The 27,511-nt window shown below is 63.4% G+C and overlaps 1 protein-coding gene across 3 annotated transcripts; it reads left to right on the forward strand.

Moving 5' to 3' along the window:
- Positions 1–1,646: 1,646 nt before the first annotated feature.
- On the forward strand, positions 1,647–18,300 carry SBK1 (SH3 domain binding kinase 1). 3 transcript variants are annotated; one of them, XM_068206482.1, is made up of 5 exons: positions 7,658–7,843; positions 9,244–9,897; positions 14,630–14,832; positions 14,916–15,118; positions 15,689–18,300. In XM_068206482.1, the coding sequence occupies exons 3-5, from the start codon at positions 14,637–14,639 to the stop codon at positions 16,469–16,471; spliced, it is 1,182 nt and encodes a 393-aa protein (XP_068062583.1). In that variant the 5' UTR covers positions 7,658–7,843; positions 9,244–9,897; positions 14,630–14,636; the 3' UTR covers positions 16,472–18,300. The 3 variants fall into 3 exon arrangements, with proteins under 3 accessions (XP_068062581.1, XP_068062583.1, XP_068062582.1); XM_068206480.1 differs by lacking the exons at positions 7,658–7,843; positions 9,244–9,897 and adding an exon at positions 1,647–2,045; XM_068206481.1 differs by lacking the exon at positions 9,244–9,897.
- Positions 18,301–27,511: the final 9,211 nt, after the last annotated feature.

Genomic DNA, 27,511 nt, shown 5'->3' on the forward strand with positions numbered 1-27,511 from the left:
CCTGGCAGGGTGGGCAGACCCTGGCACAGGGTGCCCAGAGCAGCTGGGGCTGCCCCTGGATCCCTGGCAGTGCCCAAGGCCAGGTTGGATGGGGCTTGGAGCCACCTGGGATAGTGGGAGGCGTCCCTGCCCATGGCAGTGGGGGCAGTGGGATGAGCTTTAAGGTTTCTTCCAACCCAGACCATTCTGGGATTCCAAGCTTCTGTGAGACAAAATTGGGATCATCAGAGTCTCCTGGGGGGACAAGACCCAGAGCAGCACAGCCAGGAGCTTTCTGGCCATGAGGAATTAAAAAGCCATCGATTTCTGCCATTAGCAGGGGTGTGGCCGGAGCAGACGCCACAGGCAGAGCCACTCACTGAATAATTCAGGCGAGAGATGACGAAGCCCAGGGCCAGGCTGGGGAAGCCTCTCCTTGTTCTCCTGCTCACCTTCCCAAGGACGTGGCCCAGGACCCTGGGTGCAGGCTGGGGACAGGGACCAGAATTTGGTCTCAAGGACTGGGGGACGCGTGTTGGTCCCTGAGCCCATCCCAAAGGATGGGGAACAGTGACACGTCAGGGCCGTGTGACTCTGGGGGCTCCTGACGCAGCGTGGCCTGGCGTGTCCCTGTGGAGCAGCTGGACACGGCCTGCAGCAATGGTCCATTTTGGGGCAGGGACAGTCATCAAGGGGCACAGGGACACTGCTGTGGGGCAGGGACACACACATCAAGGGGCACAGGGACACTGCTGTGGGGCAGGGACACACATCAAGGGGCACAGGGACACTGCTGTGGGGCAGGGACACACATCAAGGGGCACAGGGACACTGCTGTGGGGCAGGGACACACATCAAGCGGCACAGGGGCACACATCAAGGGGCACAGGGATACACGTCAAGGGGCACAGGGACACATGTCAAGGGGCACAGGGACACTGCTGTGGGGCAGGGACACCCCTCAGCAGGCACGCTGGGGCTCCCGTGCTGTGCCCTGTCCCACCGTGCCCCTGCAGGGGGCACATCCAGGGGTGGCTCCCACGGCACCTCTGCCACCACCAGCAGCAGGCACGGGCCACCCACCAGCCACCGGGCTAAGAGATTTCCCCCTGATTGTGCCACGTCCCCTGTGCCAAGGCTGGCAGAGCCGGGGGGCGTCGGGCAGAGCCCTGGGGGACGCAGCACGGGCTCCTCGGTGGCCCGCGGTGTCCCGGGCGGGCGGGCTGGGCTTGCCCGGTCTCAGCCCCTGTGCCGAGCCCGGAGGCAGCAGCGGGCACCGGGAGAGGGCGGCTGGGGCCCGGGCAGGCGGCATTGGAGGAGTTAATTTCCAGCCTCGCCGCGGGAGTCGGGAGCTATTAATACTCGCCCGCCGCTTTAGCTGTCAGAGCGAGCGGCTGCTCTGCCGGTGAGACGAGCCCCGCGGAGCCGCCGCTCCACGACGGCACAACTTTCCCCCTCCGTCGGTGTGTTCGGCTGCCGAGCCCTGCCGGACCCTTCCAGACCCTTCCAGACCGCGCTGGATCCTGCCAGACCCCGCCGGACCCCACCTGCTGCAGGGGACGCTTCCCCTGACCGCGGCACGGGCCCTGTCCGGTGCCTCGGGGCAGCCGCTCCCCCCAGGGCTCGGCCGGTGCCTCGGCCCACCCTGCCGCACCCCTGGCGCCGGTGATGCCACCCCAGGTCCCTGTTCGCACCCCCTGAGGGCTGGCGGTGCCGCCGGCCGGGCAGCGCCATGGGTGCCGGGGTGGCACTGGCCATCACTGGCCCCGGCGTGAGGGCGACGCGGGACGTGGCACAGCCCGGAGCCGCCTCCGTGCCCGGGGAGCGGCCGGTCCCGGCGCTCAGCCCGGCCGTGTGACGGGCTCCCCGACACCATGGCCCCGGGAGGGCCAGCGTGAGCCTCCGGCCACCGCCCGTACCGGCGAGGAAGATGCCAACACCCCTCCGGCACTGCCTGCCCTGCGGTCGCCCTCGCCCGGGCGCGGTGGCCACCGGACCTGAGCGATGGATTCCTTCTGCTTCGTCTGCTTCCAGAAAGAGGAGCTGCAGCCCCTGCACCTGCACAGGTCAGTGCCGCCAGCCCGGGACAGCCCCGCCGGGGACACAGCGCTGCTGGGACACGCCGTGAACCCAGGGAGGGCGCGGCACGGAGCGGGCACCGAGCCGGGCCGGGGGGCAGTGCCCGGCACGGGCCGTGCCAAAGTTTCCTCGGGAGCAGGCGCATCCTCTCCTGAAAGAGGAGCCCGTGGCCGGTGCTGTGTGCACGTGTGTCCGCCCGGGATGTGCTTCCCTGGCAGCGGGGAACGCGGAGGGCATCCCGTGCCGTGCCGTGCCGTGCCGTGCCGTGCCGTGCCAGCTCAGCGGTGCTGCAGTGCCCATGGGAGCAGCGTGTGCACCCAGGGCCTCCCGGAGCCATCCCAGAACCGCCCCCGATCCATCCTGGAGCCTCCCACCCATCCCTGCTCACCTGAGCAGAGGCCCTGAGCAGTCTCTGCTCCTCCCTGCGGGGCTGGGGCCGGGGCCCAGTGCACCTGGGGGTTCCACAAGGAGAGCCGCAGGCTCCCCGAGGCCTGTCCCTCTGGGCAGCAGCACCGGCGCTCGCCTCCCCCATTCCCGAAATCTCCTCTGCCATCGGCGTTGCTGAGCCGCAGCCAAGGAGAATGTGCGGTGCCGGAATGAGCCGGGCAGCCGGCAGGATGCGAGGTGCGAGTGCTGGCACATGTTGTGCCCAACTGCTCCTCCGTGGCACTGAGCCACTGCCGGCTCCTGTCCCACGCTGCCAGCCCCGGGCAGAGCCCCCATCTGCTCCAGCCAGGAGCCCTCCAGGCACTGGCTGTCCCCAGCGAGGTCTGGGGGGCCTCAGGGCCATCAGCTGGGTCAATCCAGGCAGTCAGTCTTTCCTCACGGGTTGCTGGAAGCTGTAGGGTTTGTTTGGGTGTAAATCATGAATTTTTGGAGCCTCAGTTGCCGTGAGTCAGTGCCTAGGTGGGGGAACAGGGGTGCCAGGGATCGGGAGGGCCTGGCTGTGGGTGCTGCTGGCCGGGGGGGCATGCACGGAATTCCCAGGGCTCCTGTCCCACAGCCCAAGCCGGGCTCGGAGCTGACCAGTGGCACCCAGCCTGTGTCAGGCCACAGGTGGCATGAGCCTGGCATTCTCAGCCAGGGAGGGGGCACCCGGGGTGGCAGTGTGGTGGCCCAGGGTCCCGCGTGGTGGCTGCAGGGACCGCCCCTCCCTGCTCGGGGCACGGCGAGGGACGGACACCCACGGCTTGTGCCCAGAGGCTTCTCCCTGTCCTGCCCTGCTTCAAGGTGGGCTGCACCGGGGTGTGGGGGGGTGTGTGTGTGTCCGGTCCCTGAACACCCCCCTGCTTGTCACCAGCTTGTCCCTGAGTCTGTCTCCATCCCATGGGGACGCAGCTGCCATCGCCTGTCACCTCCCGCACAGCCCCACCGGGGGAGGCTCCCCGGGGTGACAGGAGATGCTGCCAGAGGTGCTCCCTGCTTGTCACCGCCCCGGCTCTGGTCCTGCCCCCTGTGCCAGGAGCGGTGCGTGGGCCCCAGGCGTGGGTGCTGTGGCAGTGTGTCTGTCCCCTATGTCTGTCCCCACGAGTTTGCCACGTCATGTTTGTCCCCCCACGTCTGTCCCCTCGTGTCTGTCATCCTGTCTTTTCCCCATGTCAGTCCGCCCGTGTCCCTTCCCTGTCCCCGTCCCCCCGTGTCTCTCGCCCCGTGTGTCCGTCCCCCCGTGCCCGTTCCCGCAGCCTCTAGATGGTGCCAGGAGAACGGGCAGCGAGCGGAGGCGGCAGGCGGGCACCCATGCCGGGTGCTGTTGGGGTACCGGGGTACCACCCGGGTGCCAGGGCGGGCCCCGTGGCTCTCCCCGTGCCCCCAGTTCAGCCCCTCCTTCCCCTCGAAGAAACCCGTTGTGCTTCTTTTCCCAAGCAGCCCATCCCAAATAGCCCCTCCGGTCCCGTTCCGTCCCGGCGGCTGAACAGCCGTCACTGTGCTCCAGGGTCAGCGCCATTCCCGAGGTCCCGAGTGTTGCCGGTGCTGCCCCGGCCCGGCCCGGGGGATCCATCCCTTGGGGCGCTGTGTCCCCGCCCCGCCCGGTCCCTCGCAGCCCCGCGAGCACGGCACGGGCTCCGGGCCGGGGCAGCAGCCCGAGGGATGGATCCCCTGGCAGAGCTCGGCGTGTGCCCATCACCGGCGGGGCTGTCCCACGGCTCCCGGGCCACGGCCCCTCCCTGACCTTGAGAGCAGCCCCCGGGACTCCCCTGCCGGCTGTCACCGCCTGGGGTGGCAGCTCGCGCACGGGGGGACAGCGAGCTGGGGGCTCCGAGCCCTGGCCCCGCGCTGCGGGAACCAGCTCCACCGCCCCTTTTTCCCGGGAATCCCCGTGGGTGGGCACTGTCCCCAGGGACCGAGGGGACACCCGGCGCCCCCGACACGGGTGATGCCCCCGGGCTGGGGTGTGGGGTGCTGGTCCTGCGGGCGGGACACGCCGGAGCCCCTTGGAGTGAGCGGGTCCCGTCCGCCCGGGCTGCGGCTCCCGGCGTGCTCCGCTCCTGCCTTCCTTCCCTCCCTCCTTCCTTCCCTCCCTCCTTCCCTCCTTCCCTCCCTCCTTCCCTCCTTCCCTCCCTCCTTCCCTGCGCTGCTCCTTCCCAGCATCCCCGCAGCATCCCCGGCAGGTTTGGCTCCTGTCACCGGAGCGCGACAGGCGCGGGTGGCCGTGGGACCCCGGCCCGCGGCCGTGGGGGTTCAGCCCCTTGGCTCCCGCTCTGGACAAGCGATTGCGAAGGGACAAGTGACCTTCTCGCTGAATTCCGAGGGGATTTGGCACGCTGGGAATACTTTGGGCTTTCCAGGTCATTTCCCGCTGCCCACCCTGTCCAAGCACATCCCACGGCACAAGCCGGATATTCCCTTTCCGAGCACAAATCCCAGGGGCACTCGTGGTCCCTCGGGGAGGCGGGGGCTCTTTGCACGGTTTGGGATTGCACGAGGTGATAAACATGTTTGATCTGGCTCCTTTAATCTCGTTAATCTTAATTAGTTATTAATATTCCGGGAGTGCTTTGAAGACCACGAGCTCAGTGCGGGCGCTCCCTGGTACAACTGGTGTTACTATGGCTCAGTGTGCGTGTCACCCACGTGCTACCGAGGGGCAGGGACGCCCCAGAGGGACCTGACGGCCCCCACGGAGCCCCATGGAACCCTCCGGAGTCACATGGAGCCCTGTTGAGCCCCAGGGAGCCCCACACAGCCCCGCTGAGCCCCATGGAGCACACAGAGCTCCACAGAGCCCCGTGGAGTCCCAAAGAGCCCTGCTGAGCCCTACAAAGTCCCATGAAGACCTGCTGAACCCCATGGAGCCCTGATGAGTCCCATGGAGCCCCACAGAACCCCACAGAGGCCCACGGGGTCCCACAGATCCCCACAAAGCCCTGCCAAGCCCCACGGAGTCCCACGGAATGCCATGAAGCCCTGCCAGGCCCAGCTGGTCCCAGTGCCAGCTCAGCCCCTGTGTACCCAGGGCACAGCACCAGGATGGTGACACTGGGAGCTCACCCACGTGTGGGGCGTGTGACACTGTCCCTGCAGCCCCCCCATGGTCCCCGGGCTGGCTCCCCGGGCACCGGCACCTCCCGCCTGACCTAGAAACAGCCCCGAGCTATAAATAGGGAGAGAGCTGACAGAGAGCTCTGAGGAGCCGCGGGCGGGAGGCTGCGGGAGCCAGGACGGCACCGCAAGGACAGGCAGGGGACACGGGGGGAGAGGGGGTCTCGGGAAGGGGCGAGGCTGGAGCCCCCCCATCCCTGGCGGCCCATGGAGAGGGGCGTGCGGCTGCGCCTTTCCCTGGCCCGTGTGTGCTGCTGCGGTGACACCGAGCGCAGCCCAGCTCTGCCCATCTCCCCCGTTTTTCGCGCACCTCCACTGCTCAGAGGCTCTCTTGCCCTGTGCCAGCCCCGTGCCAGCCCCGCAGCGTCCGCTCCGAGCAGCACCAGCCCCTGCCCAGCCCAGCCGGGGCACTGCGCCGGGCACTGCGCTCCAGCATTTCTACTCCCAGCGCCGTTCCCATGCCTCCACCCCGCTGGGAATCACCCACCCTTGGAGCGTCCCAGCCGCAGGAGCTGGGAGCTGTGGCAGGACCCGAGCGGAGGGGGATGGAGGGGACCGGCCCCGGGAGCCGCAGCCGCAGCCCCCGGGGCTGGCAGTGCCCCGTGCGCAGCTGCCGGGCGGGAAGAGGGTGACAGTGGCACAGCCGATGCTGGCACAAATTAAAGCAGAGTGTCGGAGTGTGATTCAGCCTCTTGCCTTAAAGTCATTCATGAAAAGCCTTAATTGCTCTGCATCCTCAGCTCGAGCGGAGCGAAGGCATCGGTGAGTCACAGCCGATGGCTCCCCGGCCCTCCCCGCTTTGTGGGGGCTCAGGGGGCAGTGGCACGGCCCCGGTCTCAGTGGAGCGGGCACAGCTGGTGTGTGGGAACAGTCCGTTGTCCCTCTGGGGGAGTGGGGCAGCCCCACCACTGTGGGTCCCTTTAAAGTGACATCTCGGAAGCGAAGGGACCTGGCACCCAGCTGAGAGAGAGACACGGAAGTCCCAAAGCAAATCCTGGCCAGTGTTAAACATCCTGCTTGGCCTTGGTGGGCACAAAAGGAAATCTGAGAAGACGAGGTGTGTCCAGGGATGCTCCAGGAGGGAGCACAGTGCCAACCCCTCGCCTTCCTCCGGGAGAGCTGTCACTGTCTCCCAGGCTGGAGGTGCCTGGGAGCTCCTGGTGCCCAGCTCTGGCATCACTTGCTGAAAGTGTTATCAAATTTCAGGCACCTGAAGGGAAGCCCCCGTGATGTCTTTGCCTCATCTGGCATTCCCTGGCTTGCCCTGAATGTTCCCACCATTCATGAGCCACAGGGAAAGGCACATGTCCTGCTCACACTGAGGAGCAGCATTCTGGGGGGCTGTCTGTGCCATGGTGGGCATCACCTGTGCCATGGTGGCTCAGGTTGCCCAGAGAAGCTGTGGCCACCCCATCCCTGGAGCTATCCAAGGCCTTGTTGGATGGGGCTTGGAGCAGCCTGGAAGGTGTCCCACGGCAGGGGTTGGAATGAGATGATCCTGAATGTCCCTTCTAACCCAAATCATTCCCTGACGCAGGGTGGGCATCACCCACGCCAAGGGGGCATCACCTGTGCCAAAGGAGAGGGAACAGAGTCTTGGAGGGCTCAAGGACAGCAGGGCCCGGGGAAGCAGCGGGCAGCAGGACATGGTCCTGTGCTTGGGCACTCCGGCTGCACAGTGCTGCTGACCCCCGGATCAGCCTCGGGTGGGGTAGGGTGTGAAGCCGCCCCCTGCGGAGCACCGCTCCCATCCCCATTGTCCCCAGCGCTGTGCAGCTCCGAGCCGAGCCCGCGGTACCGGAGCTCCGCACCCGGCGGGGAGGGGCGGCTCAGCCCCGACCCCCCTTTCCTGGGCTGCTCCCGCACCGACTCCCCCCGGCTACATCGGGGGGGCGGGGACAAGCAGCGCCCCGCATCGCGCATCGCTCATTCCGCATCCCCCCATGCCCGCGGGGCCGGCGGCGGAGCCCCCCCGCTCCTCCCGCTCCTCCCGCTCCTCCCGCTCCGCGCTCCCTCCCCGGGGCGGCGCCGGTGCCGGTGCGGGCGGAGCGCGGCGCGGGGCGGGCGCTGCCGGGGGTTGCGGGGGGCGCCGCGCTCCGCTCCCTCCGCTCCCTCCGCTCCCTCCGCTCCGCTCCTCCGGCGGCGGCGGGGCCGCGGCATGAGGAGCCCGGCGGGGCGGGCGGAGCGCGGCGGCGGCGGCTCCTCTCCCGCCGGGGACGGGGCGCGGCGGCGGCTCGCCCCTCCGGTAAGGCGGCGGTGCGGGGATGGGGCGCGGGCACGGGGGTGCGGCGATGAGGATACGGGGATGGGGGTGCGGGGGGCGCTGCCCGCCCGGTACCGAGGCCGCCCTTTGTTTGCCCGCACGGCGCGGGGAGGGGACAAAACCCCCATCCCGGTACAACCGGCGCTCCGGGATGAATGGAGCGGGGTGGGCACCGCGCCGTGCGGGCGCTGCCCCCGGGATCGGTCGTCTCCCCCGCCCCGGGTCCCTCCGGCGGCCGGTGGCACCTGCGCCCCGGGCGGCCCCGGTACGGCGGGGAGGGACGGGGACGGAGAGGCGTGAGTGACACCGAGCGGTGCTGGGGCCGCGGGGCTGGTCCCCGGGGGCTGCCGGTGGGTTTGGGGGTGTCTGGAAGGGTGCACTGAGCTGGAAGGCATCTGGGAACAGGGGAAGGGGAGAGCAGGGAGAGGCGGCCTCGGGGGCAGCTCAGGCCGTGTCCCCTCGTGTCCCCTCATTGTGTCCCCTTGTGTCCCCTCATCACCTCCCCATCTCATCTCTCCTTGTCTCCCCTCATGTTCCCTCACCTCCCCTTGTCTTCCCTCACCAGCTTCCTGTCTTCCCTATTACCTCCCCTCATGTCCCCTCATGTCCTCTTGTCATCTCCCCTCATGCCCCGTCCATCATCTCCCCTCGTTTCCCCTCATTGTCTCTCCTCATTGTGTCCTCTCTCGTCTCCTCATCATCTCCCCGTGTCATCTCCTCTCGTCATCTCTCCTTGTCTCCCCTCGCATCGCTTCACCACGTCCCCTCCTGTCTCCTTGTGTCCCTTCATCACCTCCCCTATCTCCCCTTTCACCTTCCCTGCTGTCCCCTGCTGTCCCCTGCTGTCCCCTGGCCGCGGGCCGGCCTCCATCCCACCCCGGCGTCTCCCCGGCCGCAGCGGGGAAGGGGAGCGTGACCCACTTTCCTCCAGCTCCGGCCTCGCTGCCGCCGTGGCCGCGGGCGGGCGACGCCAGCCGGGAGCCCCGGCACAGCTCGGGGAGTGGGCACAGGGTGGCCCGGCCTCGGCACCCCTCAGTCCGGGACCCACGGGGCGGCAGAGGTCTGAGCTGGGTGTCCGTGTGCCAAGCCCCCGAGCTGCCCGGTGTCACCGTGTCACCGTGCCCTGCCCGCGGTGCTGCGGGAGGAGACCACGGCAGAGGTGGGAGCATCCTCATTCACGGGAGCATCCCAGGCGGCGGCAGGCTGAGCTGGGGGCGATGCCCGGCCTGCACGGGGCACACGAAGCGCCTTGGAGCGGATCAGGGCTGGGGTTTGTGGCAGAGGGCCGTGTCCCCGTTGTCGCCAGGAGCGAGCGGGGCCGAGGGCAGGCTGGCCCTGCCGAGGGGTCCGGCAGGTGCCGCTCGGGGCGTTTGTCTTTGCAGATCCCAACCGTGCGGTGCTGTCGGCGCTGGCGGAAGAGTTTTGGGAGGGAGATGATGACAGGCTGATGAAACCAATCAAACAATGAAGTAATCATAAGTCCCCGGTGCTGGCGGCAAAGGCGGGAGGAGCTGCAGGCTGGAGGAGCTGAGGTCCTAAGGAAGCCATCCTGCTCGGCAGCAAAAACCCCGGGAGGCCAGAAGCACTGAAAGGCAGCCAAGGTCCTGTCATCGGGGCCGATGGACAGACAGCCCCGTGTGCATGAGGGCAGGGAAAATCCTGCTGGCAGCTCCGGGAGAGCAGTACGGAGGAGGGCACAGGGGACAGTGGCAGGAAGGAGGAGTGGTGGCTCCCCGGGGAGCCGGCGGAGGAGAGAGTCCTGGCACTGCTTTGTTTGCTCTTCCCAAATCGGTCTGTGAAACCTGAATCCTGGGACCAAAGGCTGAGGAAGCTTGTCACGGGCTGCTGGCCAGGACGGGAGATGGTTCCTGCATCAAGGGACACCATGGATGGGTGTGACAGGGCCTGACCCTGCCCTGCATCTGGAACATCTGCACTGGGAGAGCAGCTCCTGCCACTGGGAGCTGAGTGTTCATTTGCTTTGCCAAGGAGAATCCTGCTGCCAGGCAGGCTGCTCTGGTCTGGGCAAGGAGCTGGTATGAGAATTGCTGGATAACCTGGAGTTCAGTGCCAATTCAGCCCTACACTGGGGGCACTGGGGAGTCCCAGTTGCTGCGGGTGCTTCGGTGGAGGTTTGGTGCTGGTTCTGGAGGTGTCCGTGGTGCTCCAGCCTTTCCCGGTGCTGTCCCATGGCCTCTGCTCCTCCTGGGCTGCAGAATGCTGGCAGAGGGGCTGTCCCCAAACCACTGCCAGCAGCCAATGTCCCGGTGCTGCGGGGACCAGCCACCTCCCAGACACAGTCGGCTTGTCCTGAGAGGCTTTGGATGGCCCTGGGGTGGCACATGGATGCAGGAACCCTTTCCCTGTGCCTGTTTTGCAGCTTTGAGGTGGGAGGATGTGGCCAGCCTGGCTGGAGGCTGCCTGGCCAAGGTGGGTGCGGGTGGCTCTGAGCCCCGGTGAGATTCCTGTCCTGCCCCCACAGCCACGTTGTCCTCGTTAGGCCAAGGTGCCTTTGCGAGCCCTCCCTGGGCTCCGGCGTGCCACAGCCCCCGGGAAGCACAGCTCATATCTGGTGTGCGGGTCCCAGCGGCGCGGAGGAGAGGAGAGGATGTCCCTGGAACGGGGTCAGGCAGGAATGGAGGTGCAGGGGCTGGAAATGGAGTGGGGCGCTGGGAGGCAGTGGCTCAGCGCGGGGTACGGCCAAAGCACCGCTGGCACCTCGTTCCAGTGACACCAGGGTGGTGCTGGCATGTGGAGAGCCGGGAGAGGGGATGGCTCTGGCAGGGCCCAGGGCGTGACTTTGCTGGCTCAGTGCGTTGTTTAGGGGAAACAGAGGTTTGGAAGCTGGCTGGAGTGTGGAGGGAGGGAGGTCCCTCCTGAGGGATGCCCTGGCCTCCAGCCTGCTGGGCTTGGATGGGAGTTGGTGTTACCTGCTCATAAGTGAGGATTTGGGGATGGAAAATGGTTAAATCAAATCTCTGCCAAGTGCAGGGACAGAGCAGTGTGGGCCTGTGCCCATCCCACTGCTACATTTCACATTTCTCCCCTTTTTAAAGAGGAATCCGGGTTTTGCAGAGCCCCTGCCCTGCATAGATTTCCCCTTCATTTTCCAATGCCTTGCCCCAGAACAGCCCACGGTGCGAGTGAGAGCCCCCAGCGCTCAACCGTGCATCAGGCTCAGCCCAAACCCTTTTCCCGTAACCTCCCTCAGTAACTGAGTTGTTTTTCTGTCAGTCTCTGATGTGGCCAGAGGGATTTTTTTCCCCCTTTCCCTGTTAATTCCCAAGCAGCCGCTGCTCCAGCAGCCTTCTCTGCGGGAGCCTGGGGCAGCTCTCCCGGGCGGCCTCTGCTCCTCTCAATGAGCTCCTAATGAGTTTGCAATTAGTTATCGGCAGAGCCGATGTGCCCAGGGCTGAGCGGGATCCAGAGCAGGGCAAAGCATCCCCCGGCAGGAAACAGCGCTGGAGCAGGATTGTCGGTGCCAGCCTCGGCTGCTGGCAGGATGCTGGGCTGTGGCTCTGGGATAATGTCCTTCCGGGATCTGCTCCACGGTGCTGGGGATGGAGCCGGGAGGTTTGGGAAGAGGAGCGGCAGCTGCCGACGGGAGACGAGTGGCTGCCTATAAATACCTGCCAGGGAGCAAGGAAGAGGTGGGTGGATTATCCTCCTCACTCAATGAGATAAACGGTTCTGAAGCTTAAACACAGAGCAATTTTAGTCTGAATAGTAGGAGAAATGGCTCAGGATGCGGAGATGACGGCAGGAACCGCCTGTGGTGAGCGGCAGGTCCCGGGGCCACGTGGCAGCAGCTTCGCTGCCTCTCTGTCACTCCGGGACCTTGAGCCGTGGGGAGCTTTGCCAGGACTCGGCCGGGATGCATATCCTTCCTCCCTGCTTGGGAAAGCTCCTTCAGGAGCACCTGGAACTGAGCTGGAGAGGGTGTGTTTGTCCTCCTTCAGACATGGTGCTGACTCCTCTTCCAGGCTTTTGGGGCGGGAGAGGACCTGGGGTGCCGGGAAAGACCCCGTTGTGGCTCTGGAGTGACCCGATCTGTGGCCACACAGGTGCTCCTTGGTGTGACTGGCCTGGCTGCAAAAGGATATGGGACCTCAACCCCGGCCAGGCCAAGCTGGTGGCACCTCCTGCCACACTGGCGCTGCCATCCCACCATGTCCTGCTATTCCTGCATGCCTGCTGTCCCTGGGAGTGCACGGAGCTGGAACCGAGCTCTCGCTGCCTCCTGCTGCTGCCCCGCTTCGCTGCTCACATCAAACCCCACGTGTTTTCAAAAGCCTTTCCATTTTTAATGAAAACTTCTGTGTTTACGCTTTCCGTGGCCTCGGCACATCGGTATTTTGGTCACCGCCGCTGTTTGGCTCCTCCTGGGGTCGGTGATGGCCCCGTGTTCCCGTTAGCCCTGACCAGGCGGGGGTTATTGTTCGGAGCTGGCCGTGCCGGTGCCACTGCGGCAGGATCCCAGCACATCCCATCCCTGGCAGCACATCCTGGTGCCAGCTGTGCCAGCCCAGGACCTGGCTCGGCGGGATCCCTGCTTGCCATGGACGTTCCTCGGTTTCTGGCTGGGAAGGAGACACCTGGAAACCCCAACAAGCTGAGCCAAGGAGAAAAGCAAGCAGCCCTTGACTTGGAGAGCACTTCCACAAGCTGCCAGTCCTCCCTCTCATCTCTCCCATCCAACCAGCAGGGTTTTTCCTCAAACCCAACCTTCCCGACTTGAATAATTGCATTTCAATGCCAGTTAATTAAGGGACATTGATGAGTGCAGCCGTAAATCCAAGTAAATCCAAACGTAGCCGGAATTCTTCGTGCAGGATGCTGGGGGCTGTTCTCAGTCCTGCCTCCAGCGAGCTGCTGCTGATCCACCTCCACCTCCAGCACCCAGACGCTGAGATGGTGCTCCTCTGCCAGGGGGCCAATGAAACACTATGGAGATGAGCTGCTTCGGAGATCTTATGAGTCAAACTGTTACATTTTTGGAACATCATGATGTTGAAGTTCCTTTTCTATTTTTTCCCCAACTTCCCAGGGAAAAAAAATATAGCTATAATAAGTGAAGAAGCTGAGCTTTGGTTTGGGAAGGAAGGAAGGAAGGAAGGAAGGAAGGAAGGAAGGAAGGAAGGAAGGAAGTTGGAGATCTGACTCAGCCTTATTGGGAAGGGGCTGGGAGGATCCTTGTGTGTGAACCTGGGGTGCTGCAGGTGCTTTGTGGGGTGTTTGGCACCATTTGGGATGGCTGTCACAGCCCCTTGTGTGGGGCTCAGCCCGTGGGCACCACCTGGGCTCTCTCTGCCCATCCTCACCCACCTGCAGCCACCGAGTGCCCTCCCCACATCCCTGGCTGCCCGGGGTTTGGGCTTCTGCAGTGATGGAGGGGGAGGCAGTGCCCTGAAGACATCAGAGGAGATGCTGGGGTGGTTTCACTGCTGTGGTGGTGTGGTGGGTGACTCCAAGCTTGCATCTTCTTGTGGGAATGGTCAGAGTGAGGAGAAAACCATCCCTGCTTTGTTGGAAGTGAGGAATGTTGGTGCTGTTGTCCATGTGCTGCTGGCTGGGCTGGCCTCTGCTCTGCTTTGGTGAGATCCCACCAGGAATGCTGCATCCAGCTGTTGGTCCCCAGCACAGGAAAGACATGGATATGTTGGAGCAAGTCCAGAGGAGGCCACAATGACGATTATTGGGATGGAACACCTCCACTATGAGGAAAAGCTGAGAGAATTTGGATTCTTCAGCCTGGAAAAGAGAAGACTCTGGGGAGATTTTAAAGCCCGTTTCAGTGCCTCAAGGGGCTCCAGAAGAGCTGCAGAGGGATTAGGGACAAGGGCCCTGGAATGAGAGTACACAGGGAATGGCTTCCCACTGCCAGAGGGGGATAGATGGGATATTGGGAAGGAATTGTTCCCTGGCAGGGTGGGCAGGCCCTGGCACAGGGTGCCCAGAGCAGCTGTGGCTGTCCCTGGATCCCTGGCAGTGCCCAAGTTCAGGTTGGATGGGGCTTGGAGCAGCCTGGGAGAGGGGCAGGTATCCCTGCCCATGGAACAAGATTGGCTTTAAGGTCCCTTCCAACCCCAAAGCAGTCTGGGATTCTGGGATTCTCCACACCAGAGAGTCTGGCACCCTGGCCGGCAAGGGCCAGGAGTTGGTGCTGGTGGATGGTCAGAGAGATGTGAGGGAGGGATTTGCTGCAGAGCCATTGTGTCCCCCTTGGTGCCAGGGCATGGCCCTGGCTCTGCTCTGGATCTTCCCTGGCTGGGCTGAGACTCAGCTGTGGAGGGGGCTCAGTACTGGAGTGGCTCTTGGGGTCCCCACTGGGGACACAGCAGCAGAGGGGACCTCCAAAGGGCCTTAGCTCCTCTCCTGCAGAGTGGCTGGGAACACACCAGGCCTGAGAAAATGCGTCCATGTGTGTCCCTGTTTGTATCCATGTGTGTCCTTGTCCCTGTCTCTGGCATGTCCGGACCCCTCCCTTTGTCCCCAAACATCCACACGCTGCAGCCCCCATGGAGGCTGAAGCAGCCCCTCCAGAGCCACTGGGTTGGTGGCCCCTGGGGACAGAGGGATGGCACTCAGTGGGGGCTGCTCAGCACCACCCTGGCAGCCCAATCCCCCTTTGCCATGGCTGGAGCCCTGGGGAAGGGACAGGACGGGACAGGCTGGGGTGGGATGGGACAGAATGGGATGGGATGGGGTGGGATGGGACACAATGGCCCTGGCCATCCCCACGGAAGCAGTGCCACCTCTGCCTTGCAGCGCAACCATGAGCGCGGGCTCGATTGAGCAGGAGCCGTCGCGCAAGCTGGGCTGCTGCGGGGTGCCCCTCATCACCGAGGACATGCAGTCCCTGGCCATCCGCACCCTCTCGGGCACCGACATCACCAAGCACTATGACCTCATCCGTGAGCTCGGCAAGGGCACCTACGGCAAGGTGGACCTGGTGTCCCACAAAAGCACAGGTGAGGGGAGCGGGGCTGTGCTGGGAGCGGGGTGCCGGGTCTGTCCCAGCCGAGGGCTCACTCCTATCCCCTGCCCTCCACAGGCACCAAGATGGCCCTGAAGTTCGTCAACAAGAGCAAGACGAAGCTGAAGAACTTCCTGCGGGAATTCAGCATCACCAACACACTCTCCTCCAGCCCCTTCATCATCAAGGTTTTCGACGTGGTCTTCGAGACCGAGGACTGCTACGTCTTCGCTCAGGAGTACGCCCCCGGTGGGGACCTCTTCGACATCATCCCGCCTCAGGTGAGACCCCCAGCACCTCCCGTGGTCTGTGGGGGCTCAGGGGGCGCTGGACAAAGCTGCCCCTGTGCTTTGTGCCCATGTGGCAGGGGCTGCAGGTGCAGGGACTGGGCACCCCTATCTGGGTGGGGCTTGACCACAAGCACCTACAAACAAGTGTGGGACCCATCACCCATCCTCTGGGTGGCCTAAGATCCATCACCTGTCCCTAGGATGGTCGGAGACCCGTTACCCTTCTCCTGGGGAACTTGTGGCTGCCCCATCCTTGGAAGTGTCCAGTGCCCCAGTTGGACGGGGCTTGGAGCAACCCGAGTTAGTGGAGGGTGTCCCTGCCAAGGGCAAGGGTTGGAGCTGGATGATCCTTAAGGTCCTTTCCAACCCAAACCATCCTATGGGGAGCCTGAGACCCACCACCCATTTCTTGAGTGGCCCAGGACCCACCGCCATCCCCTGCCTCAGAGCACCCAGATAAAAGCAGCCATGTCCATCAGACCATGGAGATGTGGCTGCCTGGGCTGGATGGGTCCCCCCAGGGCTCGGTGGCGGGTGGCTGACGCCGTGTCCCCCCTGCAGGTGGGGCTCCCCGAGGAGCTGGTGAAGCGCTGCGTGCAGCAGCTGGGCCTGGCCCTCGACTACATGCACAGCAAGAGCCTGGTGCACCGGGACATCAAACCGGAGAACGTGCTGCTCTTCGACCGCGACTGCCGCCGCGTCAAACTGGCCGACTTCGGCATGACGCGCAAGGTGGGCTGCCGGGTCAAGCGCATCAGCGGCACCATTCCCTACACGGCGCCCGAGGTGTGCCAGGCCGGTCGGGCCGAGGGCTTCGCCGTGGACACCAGCATCGACGTCTGGGCTTTCGGGGTGCTCATCTTCTGCGTGCTCACCGGGAACTTCCCCTGGGAGGCGGCGGTGGCATCCGACGCCTTCTTCGAGGAGTTTGTGCGGTGGCAGAAGGGGCGGCTGGCGGGGCTGCCCTCGCAGTGGCGGCGTTTCACGGACAGCGCCCTGCGCATGTTCCAGCGCCTGCTGGCCCTCGACCCCGAGAAGCGCTGCCCCGTCAAGGAGGTTTTCTACTTCATCAAGTGCGACCTCATGGCCGAGGTGCGGTGCCGGCCCTCCTACCGCTCCCGCAAGCACGCCAGGGACAAGCTCCCGGCCGGGCCCCACTGCCACGAGGCCACCGGCTCCTGCACCCCTGCCCCGCTCAAGAGGACCGTCCTGACGGAGGGGAGCGGAGCGCGCGGCCCCGAGCCCGGCGTAGCCGCCCCGGGCACGGCGAGCAGGACAGACGGACGGCAGGACAAGGGCAAGGGGCAGATGGTCCTGGCCACAGCAATAGAGATCTGCGTGTGACGGCGGCGCGTGGCGGCTGCGCGACCCGCCCCGTCCCCCTGCCCCGGGGACAGGGATGGGGGGAGTCCATCGTGGCGGTGGTGGCACGAGCCGGGACCGGGCTCTGGGTTTCCCAAAGGAAAAAAAAAGGAAAAGAAACACAACGTAAGAGGAAAAGGACAGAACTGGTTGCGCTCTGTAGCGCCGAGGATGCCGATCCCCCCGCCCCGCCTGGGCGAGGCCAGTGGCCCGAGCCCAGCCGAGGGCACCGCTCACTGCTGGGGAGGCTGGGGGCACCCACAGCCCTGCCGCGGCTGTGCTGCCCCTCCAAGACTCCCCCAGGGGGGCACGGGGAGGGGTCTCCCAGTGCGGGGAGGAAGAGTCAGGGGCAGTGGGCAGCGGGTGGCCCACCGGCTCTGCCCCACCCCGTGCTCGACCCTGTCCGGGGAGCGGGAAGGCCGATGACCCTGCACCGTGGAGGAGGCCTTTGGGGAGGTTTGGGTGGGTGATGATTTGCCCTCTTCCACTGGTCCCTGCCGCACTGCTGGGGACTGGGAGGGGATGGGGAGGTGGGTGACGGGGAGCCGGGGGGTTGCCAGCAGCCCCGGACCCCCGGCAGCCCCCGCTGCCTCCCTGCCGTGGGAGGTGCTGGCAGCCATTGATGTAGCAAGTGTCGCTGTCTGTGTGTCATTGTGTGTCCCAGCCACTGCCACTGGCAGCCCCTGTCCCCCTGCCCTGCCCCACACGGCTCAGGCACTGCCGGAGGGATGGCTCCCCTCTGGCCAGAGCCGCGCTCCGGGCTGTGGCCAGCGGGCGCGGTGCCGGCCATCCAGCGGGTTGGATGCTCGGGGCCGGGCTGGCTCTGCCGTGCCGGCGTCCCCTCTGCAGACTCTTTGTACCCAGGGACTGGAGGAGGTGGCAGCGGTGCAGCCCAGGCTGGCCTGCACAGCCCGGGAGCAGGGGAGGGAGCTCCGAGTGGCCTCCCGTGGGCCCGCCTGCTTCTCTGTGCTGTCCCCATCACCCCTCCTTGCTGTCACCCCTTCCCCAAACCTGTCACCCTCCCCTGGGGCTGGCGGGGAAGCGGCAGCGGGATAGACCCTGCCGGGGCTGGCTGCAGCGAGGCAGGGCATGGTGGCAGCAGCCACTGGTGGCCCCTTAGTGACAAAGTCCTGGGGTGTGCGTGGAGGTCACACCTTCCCTCCTGGATTTGGGCACCCAGCAGAGCGGGGAGCTCACCCCACCGCCGTGGTGGGGAAGCTGGGGGGCACCCCAAGGCAGGAGCACCCTGCTGTGGTTCGGGCTTCCCTCCCATGGGGTGGGTGCCGCGGGGCAGCCCCGGTGCCCCAATTCCCCACAAAGGGCTATAACGCTTTCCAGCAGCAGCAGCAGCAGTTTACAGAGCAGGGGCCGCCCCCGCCCCCGCCGTGCCCCGTCCCCGGCACCCCCCGGGCCCGGCGTTAGACGTAGCATTGCCCCACGTAGAGAGCTAGGCACCGGTTTTACTCCTCTTTGCCTTAGGTCCCTCGATGTCCTCGATCTTTCGTGCAATAATGTAGATAAGGGATCCTGGCCACCCCGGGAGGGCTCGGTGGCACCGCCCGGGGTGTGTCCCAGGGGGTGCCCGGTGTGATTTCTGTCCCCGTCGAGGTCGCTGTGTCCGTAGGTTGTCAGGTTTTTATTTCCAGTTCCCTCAGCTGTCGGGTTTCGGACCTTCTTCCCATAGGAGAGGCTGTAGTGTCACAGACGTTACCTCAGTTTGTCACTGTTGAAAAAGATTTAAAAAAACCACAACTGAAACCATAAAAAATGACAAAAATACATAGTTATAAAAGCAACAAAAAGTTTCTCAATGGCGGTGAAGACTTTTTTTTTCATTAACTAAAGGAATCGCGATGCTGCTTGTGCGGGGGTGGAGGGCACGGCCTCTGCCCTGCCGTGGCCTCAGCAGTGGCTGTCCCTCCACTTTCACCCTGTCACCACGGCCACCCCCAGAAGGGAGGGGAGGGAAGGGATGTGGGGAGCAGCACCGTGGGGCACCTATGGGTGGGGGACACCCAGCGGCCCTCGGTGCCGCCCCCTCCAAACAGCCAGGGCTGCCTGATGCCAAATGTATTCCAGCCACGTCCGCAGGCTAATTTCAATTTCCTGGTAATTATGCAAATGAATGTGGATTTAATTAAGGGCAGATTTCATTAAAGTCTTCTTGGGGAAATGAGAACAGGGTGGGGGAGAGCGAGGAGGAGGGGGCGGTGGCAGGGAAGCAGAGATGAAGGCAGCGCCTGCCCCGGAAGATAAACGGCCACAGGGGATGCGGAGGGGATGGACGGGATCCTTTGGGAGTGGGGGCCCCTCTGCAGGAGGCCAGAGCCGTGTGGGGCACGGCTGGGGCAGTGCGGGGATGGAGCCCGGGCAGAGCAGCGGCGGCTCCCCGGTGCCTCCCCCAGCCCCGCTCCGGGGACCGGGCAGCGAGTCCTGCCCATCCCCTGCTCCAGCAGCGACGGCTCCCGGCTCCTTCCCTCCCACCAGGGCACGGAAAAAAGCATTGCTCTGACACGTGATTCGTATTTTTCTCTTCCCCGGCTAAAAATACAGATTTGGCCACGCCGAGAGGTCTAGGAAATCAATGTCATTGTCACCAGGCGCTGGCTGGCAGGACTCTCCCCTCCCCTATCCAGACAAAAAAGGGATCGCTGCCATTTGACGTCTCCGAGCCGAAGCGCTCGCGCGGCTCCGGCGGAGCTGCCTTTAATCCAAAGTGAAATGGGGCTAATTTTATCCCGGCAAGGTCGGGGTGCTGCGAGCCCGGCAGCGCCGGCGGGGCGGGAGCTGCTTGTCTCCAGGCAAAAGCTTCAGCCATAAAAAACGGAGCTAAAGTTTGCCAAGCACGGCAAAGGTGTCACCTGCCCGGCAGGGCTGCAACCTCCCCGCCTCTCCTCCGGGTTTGCTCCCGGTTTGGCCGGGAAGGCGGGCGGACATTCCGGGGGCACGGCTGCTGACCTTGGGCACTCCCCGGGCGAAGGATGAGCAACACAATCATTGCTCTGAAAGGAAAATAATCCTCGATTTGCACAGGTCCTGGAGGAGCGGAGGGAAGGGGATGGGGTGGCAGGTGTGGAATGGTGTGGGTGTGGGTGCAGCATCCTGTAAAACCAGATCCTTCCGAGCTGGGGAGGCCAGGAAGGCCCGGCTGTGACACTCAGCTGCTGATGCCGCCTCGGATTTCATCCACCCCTCGATTCCGGAGCTGGATTGTACGCGGCTTTCCTCACAGACACTTTGTGAGGCACTGCAGCCCCAGCTAAAACACTGGGGGTTGGGAGTAAAAATAACCGGGAATGATCCGCGCTCGTTGGGAGCACAACGATCAACGCCAAGCTGGCATTGCACGAAGTCCCACCCCAATCGCAAACAAGCCCTTTAAAAGGTAATATTTTGCCACTAGGATGGTGCTTCAGCTCGCTGCTGACTCAGGAGGGGCCGTGGGATGAGGAGGGAGTTCCCACGCATCCCGACCAGGGAGGGGAGCGCAGGGCCCGGGCTGCCGGGGGCTTCCCCAGCCCGGCTCGGGGACACGGGGGGGATGCCGGCCTGGCGTGGGGAGCATCCACGAACTGCGCTTCTCGGGCTGATCCGCTTTCAAGAACTTCCAAAAATAGCGGCGGCACCGCGCTGGAACGGGCGTAGGGAGGAAGTGTGACTCATGTGCCACCCGGCGCCCCGGCGGAACCGGGCGGGCGCCCGAGCGGGAATGCGGGAATGCGGCAGGATGGGAGCAGGCACGGGGGCATCCCGATGCTCTTGCTGGTGGCAGCAGACTGCCCACAGAGGGGACGCAGTCGGGCTCGTCCCTGCCTGTCCTTCCCGCGGGGACCCGCTGCTGTCTGCGGTTCCAGCTGCCAGGGATGATGGACAGATGTCAGTCAAGGCCTGGCAGCGGCCGAGGGCCCCAGCGAGAATGAGCTGCTGGAGACAGACAACAAAAACTGTCCCGAGGTGGGGGAAAACGCAGCCTGTGCCGCCTGGCGCGGCTCAGCAGGCTGGGAGGGAGAGGTGACCTTGTGTGACGACCCAGCCACCTTTGGGAGGAGGGAGAGCAGAGCTGGCTGCACCTCCAGCCCCATCCCAGCCCAGCTCCCAGCACAGCCGTGCCTGCTGGGAAGAGCCCTGTGAGCATCCCACAGGGAGCAGCTGATGGCCAGACCCTGCCGGGTGCTGGCTGCCCTTGCTCCGGCCCCAGCCCGCCGGGGATCTGGGCCTGGGGCACAGGGAAGCAGGAAACTGCCGCGGGAATCTCCGCCGGCATCTCCCGCCTGGCCCTGTGCTCCCCACCGCGGCTCCGGGCGCATTTTCCCACCCAAAGGTGTTTTTCCCCATGGAACAGGTAGTGTTTTCAGCAGGGTCTTTTGGCTGAAGGATGGGTGGGGGTGTCAGCTTTGGGAGGAGGGGGTTGATGGCAGTTTTGGGGTGCAGGGAGGTGCCAGGGCTCAGAGGGGGGCTGGGGAGCACCCCCAGCCCTGAACACCCCCCAAAGGGGTGGGCTGCGGGCTCCAGCTCGCAGGCCTCCCACGTTGCCATGACAACTGCAGCATCCCAGCTTGGCAGGGATGGGAAATCTCCATCCCATCAGCGCCTCGCCCCGCCGTGGCTCTGCATCTGGCACAGGCAGCATCCCAAACCCACGGGGGAGCACGAGGTGCAATTCCTGCTGGCTCTGAGAGCTGGGGTGCGCTCCTCCTTCCTGCACAGCCCTCCCAGAGCCACACGGCTGCCAGGGCAGGGGCAGGAGAGATTTCTGCTTTTCAGATGTGGATCTTCCCATTCCAAACCCTTCCACCTGCTCTGGATTTGTGGGGTCCTGGCAAGCAGGGCATCCATTCCCCCAGGCTGCCCCCACACCTTCCTGTCTTCTCCGGGGGGGACACAGTGGGCAGTGGGCTCCCAGATCACGGACCCTGCTGCCCCAGTTGCCCCAGATTTTGGGTCAGCAGAGCCAGGGGTGTCTCTGGGCTGGTGTTACCCCATTAATCGGAGCTTCCTCACAGGCATCCTGATCATTGCTCTCTGCAGCCTCCCAACCCCCCGGCTCTGAGCCCGGAGAGATCCCGAGCTAACTCCTCACTGACAGCCGTGGCACAGGGCTGGGGAGAAGCTTAGCTCCTCGTCTCAGAGGCTGCTGCACCTCCACAAAAGTCGCATTTGAAGAGCATTAATACAAGATTAATCGAGGTTTTAATAAACAGCGAATCGAGCGCTAATGGAGCCCAACTTGTAAGCCATGTGTAACACCCCGGGGGCTTAAAGGCATCCTGAACACGGCTGGAACATGCTGAAAGGGGATGTTAATCACCTTGTAGCCTTGAAGACACCGCAGGGGAAGGGAAGTTTAGGGGAAAGGCTGCAGGTGAGCCTGGGGCACGACCTCACCCCTTCCACTGTTTCAGCACACGAGGATTTACAAGAGTTTCCCCCACCCCAGCCCCGGCACGAAGGCAGGCAGAGGAATTTGGGACACCTGAGTGCCCCCGGGGCTGGAGCCACAATGAAGCAAGGCCAATTTACAAGGCAAGACCAGATATGCCCTGCAGTGGAGCTATCTCCAGTCACGAAGTCGGGGGTGGTAACTGGGGACCATTTGGAGTGGGCAAACCCTGCAGCTGGCCTGGGGTCCCTCTCCTGGGGCTACCCCACCCTCCTGGGCAGGAGCCCATCAGCACCTCCCTGGCTGAAGCTGCTCCCAGACCCGATAATCCCAGGCAGGGATTTTGATTCCCTCCATCCCCTCCAGCCTGAGCAAGCTCCAGCTCCCTCAGCCTCTACTGGACTTGCTCCAGATTGTGGCATCTCTGCAGCCACTCGAGGGCCAGGCCTGGCTTGAGGAGCAGTGCCAGGAGCCTTTCCCAAAGTCCCCCTGGACCCCGTGAGCGTGGCTGGCTCTGCAGAGCTCCTGGGTCACATCTTCCCCACGAGGTTGGCCAGGATAACCGGTGTGTGCCAGGGCTGGCTGGCTGCCCCCAGGCTGCCCAGACAACTGGCTTGGCTTTAGGGCCAGGGGGACTCCAATATTTGGAGGCTGCCAGCTGTGCTGGCCGTGGCTGTGGCTGTGTGGGAGCTCAGCAGCTCAGGATGGATGGACTGTGGTGATTTAGTGGTCAGGAACTTCTCAGAGGTCTTTAGTTTGCTCCATAGCACCTCAATCACTTCCATGTGCTTGGATAGGCCCCTGTGGGGGGAAGGAGCAGCTCTGAAGAGCCCCAGGGCACTTGGGCTGGCAGCAGGGTTGAAGCAGCCCAGGATTCTCTGTCAGGAGCTGAACACCATGCTGGCTTCCCAAGGAGGCTGGATCCTGGGGAAGGACAGGCCTGGGGACCAGCCCAACAGTCCCATTTGTGTCACAGTGACCTCCCTGCAGGACGAGGCATCCGGCTCCGAGTCACTGCCCAGCTTTCCCACCATTCCTGGGAGCCACTGCTCCACAGCCCTCAGGGGGACATTCACTGGCCAGTCTGCTGTGAGAATCAGCCACCACCAGCTCAGGATCTTCTGCCAGAGCTCTGGAGAGAAGGAGCCCCACAGCCAGAGTCACCACTCAGAACTGGGCTTGCAGCTGTGGGTGTTATGGGCTCTGGAGCCCCACGGGCTCCTGTGAGGCACAAGCCAAAAGCACTCTCCAGTCTGCAGGCAGTGGCTGCTAGCTGAGGGACAATGGCCAGCTGAGGCAGAGGAGCAGGGACATCCTACCCCACCCTGCTCCCTCCTTCCCTCTGTCACTTGAAGCCTCCCAGGTGTCAGTGCCAGGCAGGTACATCACAGCATGCAGATCACAGAATTCCAGAATAGATCCACTTGGAAGAGACCATTGGAGCTCATCTGGTCCCACCCTGCTCCAGCAGGGTCCCCCAGAGCATGTTGCTCAGGATTGTGGACAGATGGCTCTTGAATATCTCCAGGGAAGGAGCCTCCAGAGCCCCTCTGGGCAGCCTGGGCCAGTGCTCGGTCACTGGAAGTTCTTCCTCGTGTTGATGGTTTAGTGGGAACCTTTAGTGGGAATGGTCAGAGCTTGGCCTCACTGATCTTGGAGGTCTTTTCCATCCCTAATGATTCCATGTCCAAATAGAACTCCTGGGATCAGTTCCTGCCCATTGCTGGGCCCCTGGAGCAGAGCCTGGGCCCTGCCCTGCCCCTCCCTGCACCCAGGGACACCCAGGGACACCCAGGGCTGAGGGCCCCTCTCAGCTGGGGCTCCTCTCCAGGCTGAGCAGCCCCAGCTCCCTCAGCCTTTCCTCACAGGGAGATGCTCCAGGCTCCTCACCACTGTCTTGGGCAAACCCATCTCAAACAGGCCCATTGGAGCCACCTGGGGATCCTGAGCACCTGCAGCATCTTGGTGATCTTGCTGGACACACGTTTTCATCTTCAAAATCACCTCTGAAAGCTCACAAAGATGTCAGGAGGCTCCTGATGGCCAGAAAATGGCCAACATCCCACAGGTGTGCAAGGAGGAGACTCCAGGGGTCAGATTCAGGTTCACCTGGCAGAGCAGCCAAGCACAGCTTCAGGACAGGGCTCAGCAGAGCCCCAGATGAGGCTTAAACATCCCCACAGGGACGGACGGATGGACGGATGGACGGAGACAGACAGACAGACAGCCCCTACAGCCCCTCAGCTGAGCTCCCCAGGAGTTTTTGTAGGCCCAGGAGTCCCAGCTGACCCCACACTGTGTGAAACTGTCCTGGCAGAGCTTCTGCCTCGGTTTACTGGATCAAACTGGTCACTTCTGGGGACGGGCAGTGGTGTTGCTGCTGGGCCATGGCCATGGCCGTGCCAGGAGGGCCCAGACAAGGCACTGCCAGCCCTGGTCTCCTGCGTGACCCACTCAGAGGCTGCAGGGAGCTCCTGTGCCTGTTGTGGCTGAGCAGCCCCAGCTCCCTGGGTTAATTCCCGCGGCTGACTCATCCCGGCCCCTTTATCAGCCGCACACAAAGCGCCCTTTGTGCTCCCCCAGCCCTGCCAGGGGAGTGCCAAGGACCAATTAATCACCAGCTCCTGCTGCCACAGGCCTGGAGATGGTGCCTGAGATCAAGGACTGGAGAGGGGCCACTGCCTACCCCATGGGACAGAACTCGGACTGGAGCCCAGGTCCTGATCCCACCCCAGTGGTGAGGCAAGGACCAGCCACCACCCCTGTGATATCACAGTCATGGAATGAGAGTTGGGTTGGGTGTGAAGGGACCTCAAAGATCACCCAAATCCCCTGCCATGGCAGGGACACCTTCCACTGTCCCAGGCTGCTCCAAGCCCCGTCCAGCCTGGCCTTGGGCACTGCCAGGGATCCAGGGGCAGCCACAGCTGCTCTGGGCACCCTGTGCCAGGGCCTGCCCACCCTGCCAGGGAACAATTCCTTCCCAATCTCCCATCCATCCCTGCCCTCTGGCAGTGGGAAGCCATTCCCTGTGTCCTGTCCCTCCATCCCTTGTCCCCAGTCCCTCTCCAGCTCTCCTGGAGCCCCTTCGGGCCCTGGAAGGGGCTCTGAGCTCTGCCTGGAGATCAGCAGTGTCTCTTGGCCAAGAGTGGTGCTTTTGGCTCTGTCAGCCAGGGCAAGGCAGATATCTGTGGGCATGGGAGGAGTGTGGCACAGGATTATTGAGTCTGGATGATCCAAGGACAGCTCCAGCAAGTCTATCAACTCCTCCTGCTTCCTGAGCCATGGACCTCAGGAGATGAAACCCAAGTGCCCATTTTCAAGTTTGCTGGGAGGGCAGCAAATCCTGCTGGCTGTGCAGTAATTCCCAGGCTGGTGGCTCTAGGAGGTGACATGGGACATTCCCAGGGCTCAGCAGGGCTGATGTGCACAGGGCTGAAGCAGAACCATTTTTGGGGTGAAAGAGTCGGTTTGGCCAGGCTGAGCGGGCTGAGCAGTCGCTGTGGCTGCACTGGTGGCTGCAGAGGGTCAGCAGAGCTGGCACCCAGCTCCCCCAGCAGTGGCTGGGTGCTGGCCCTGGGCCACAGCCACCCGGAGAAGGGCATGGCCGGGCCGTGCCCAGTGGGGATGAGCTGCTCCTGCAGCTGCTGCCAGCTCAGCCCCTGCCCCTGCCCTGCTCAGGCTGCCGAGGGCAGGGATCCTGTCCCCTGGATCACCTGTTGGGGTGTCAGTGTCCCACTGCTGCTGGGGACAGCCAGGCAGGAATTACCAGGGTGCTAATTAGTTCAATCTGTCCTCGGCACAGAGGAGCTACAAAGCTACAGCAGGAGTGAGGCTCTGCCTGTGCCCTCTGGGGAGAGCATCCAGCACCTGCACATCCCTGGGACACCAGTCCTTCCTGAGGAGGGACAAAGGGCTCACCTGAGAGCTCCCAGTGTGTGAATGAACACAATGTCCCCACCCCAGGGCACAGCAGGAGCTGCTCTGCCCCCAACACCTGCCCCTAAAGGGAGCTGGGAGAATGGGATTTCAGCACCAGGCACTGTGTTCCCATTTTTGTCACGGCAGGACCCTAAGGAGTTAACAGCAAATGCCACCTCCTGTATTTTATCTCTCCTCCATTGAGGCAGCTCTGACACTGGCAGCAGAACAATGCAAAATTCTGATTAGCTCTGGTTTTCCAGCAAGAGGGGAGGCACAAGAGGGTGGGGATTTAATACTATTCTGCATAATTTTTAATCTAAATTCCATTTCTTTTCTTTTCTTTCTCCAGGAAGCAAACAATCTAGGGGGTTTTGTACTCAATTTCTTGCTTTCATAATCTAAATGAATTGTTTGCAAGTAGGAGCCAGCTGCAAAGCTGGCAATCTCGGATCAAATCTGCCTTTCTCCTAGTTCTTTCAATCATTAATTTGCTCCTCAGCTCTGATTAGCTAATCCTGGCTGCCTTGTGGCAGTTTCCAGGGAAAAATGGTGCAAGAGCTGCAGCTCCCATTGATGGAGGGATTGATTCCTGGTGCCTCGTGGTGCTCCTGGTTGTCATTTCTCCAGAGACAAGTGGGGTATTCTCTAGGAGAAAAGGCTGGCAGGGTTATTTCTGGCATGCTGGCATTTTGGAAATACCAGAGGATGATGCTTTCCCCTGCTCTGCGCAGGGTGTGCGAGTTTGTTACGCTGAGATTAATTAGCTGGGCTTTAAAATAGGAATCCAAAGCACTGCAGCAGCTCCTTGCTCTGAGATATCTGGGTGCTGCCCCATTTTTGGGATGTTGTTGCTGTGCCTGGGGGATGTGGCAGAGCTGCCACCTCCATTTCCTAGGTGGGAAACTGAGGCACAGGGCTTTGCTTGCGGGTGGATGGAGGCTCACAGAGCTCAAGCCTCATGAGGGATGGAAGGGGATGGGAAATGGGATGTGCTTTGTGCCAGGCCCTAGTTTGTTCCACAGTGAATGGATCTTTACTCAGAGGGTGGGCAGGCCCTGGCACAGGGTGCCCAGAGCAGCTGTGGCTGCCCCCGGATCCCTGTCCCAGGCCAGGCTGGACAGGGCATGGAGCAGCCCAGGACAGTGGAAGGTGTCCCTGCCATGGCTGGTGGGGGATGGGATGGGCTTTAAGGTCCCTTCACACCCAAACCATTCATAATTCTCTGATTTTATTAATTAATTCTATGAATTAATGAATTAATTGGTCTCAACTCCTGGGAGTGCTCCTGCCAAGCCCAGATGGGCTGGGGGTGTCCCACTGGGATGTCACCTCCCCAGGCTGGCTGCTGGCACTCATCAGAGCATCCCCTCATGATGTCCAGCTCCAGCCCCACAGGTTGAGGGCTCAGGTGAGAGGGACAGGGCTCTGTGACCCTTGTGGCACCCGGCTGGGGTCAGGGCTGCTGCTGGCCCCGTGTGCCCCTTCCTCACGTGCAGCACCACAGGGCTGCTCCCTCAGCTGCTGTCTTTATTCCATTCCTTTTCCAGATAAATTCCCCGAGTGCTGGGGGTGGATCCTTTTAATTTCCATTTGTTTCAAAGCCGTGCAGGGCTTACAAGCATGACAGAAATGTGCCTGGAGTGCAGGAAATGGCCTACTTAGCTGCAGGAGCAGAGCAGGCTCCTCCAGCACGATGACTCCAAGGACTTCATCCTCCC

This window comes from Anomalospiza imberbis, chromosome 16 (assembly GCF_031753505.1).
Source record: "Anomalospiza imberbis isolate Cuckoo-Finch-1a 21T00152 chromosome 16, ASM3175350v1, whole genome shotgun sequence".
Taxonomy (NCBI): Eukaryota; Metazoa; Chordata; class Aves; order Passeriformes; family Viduidae; genus Anomalospiza; species Anomalospiza imberbis.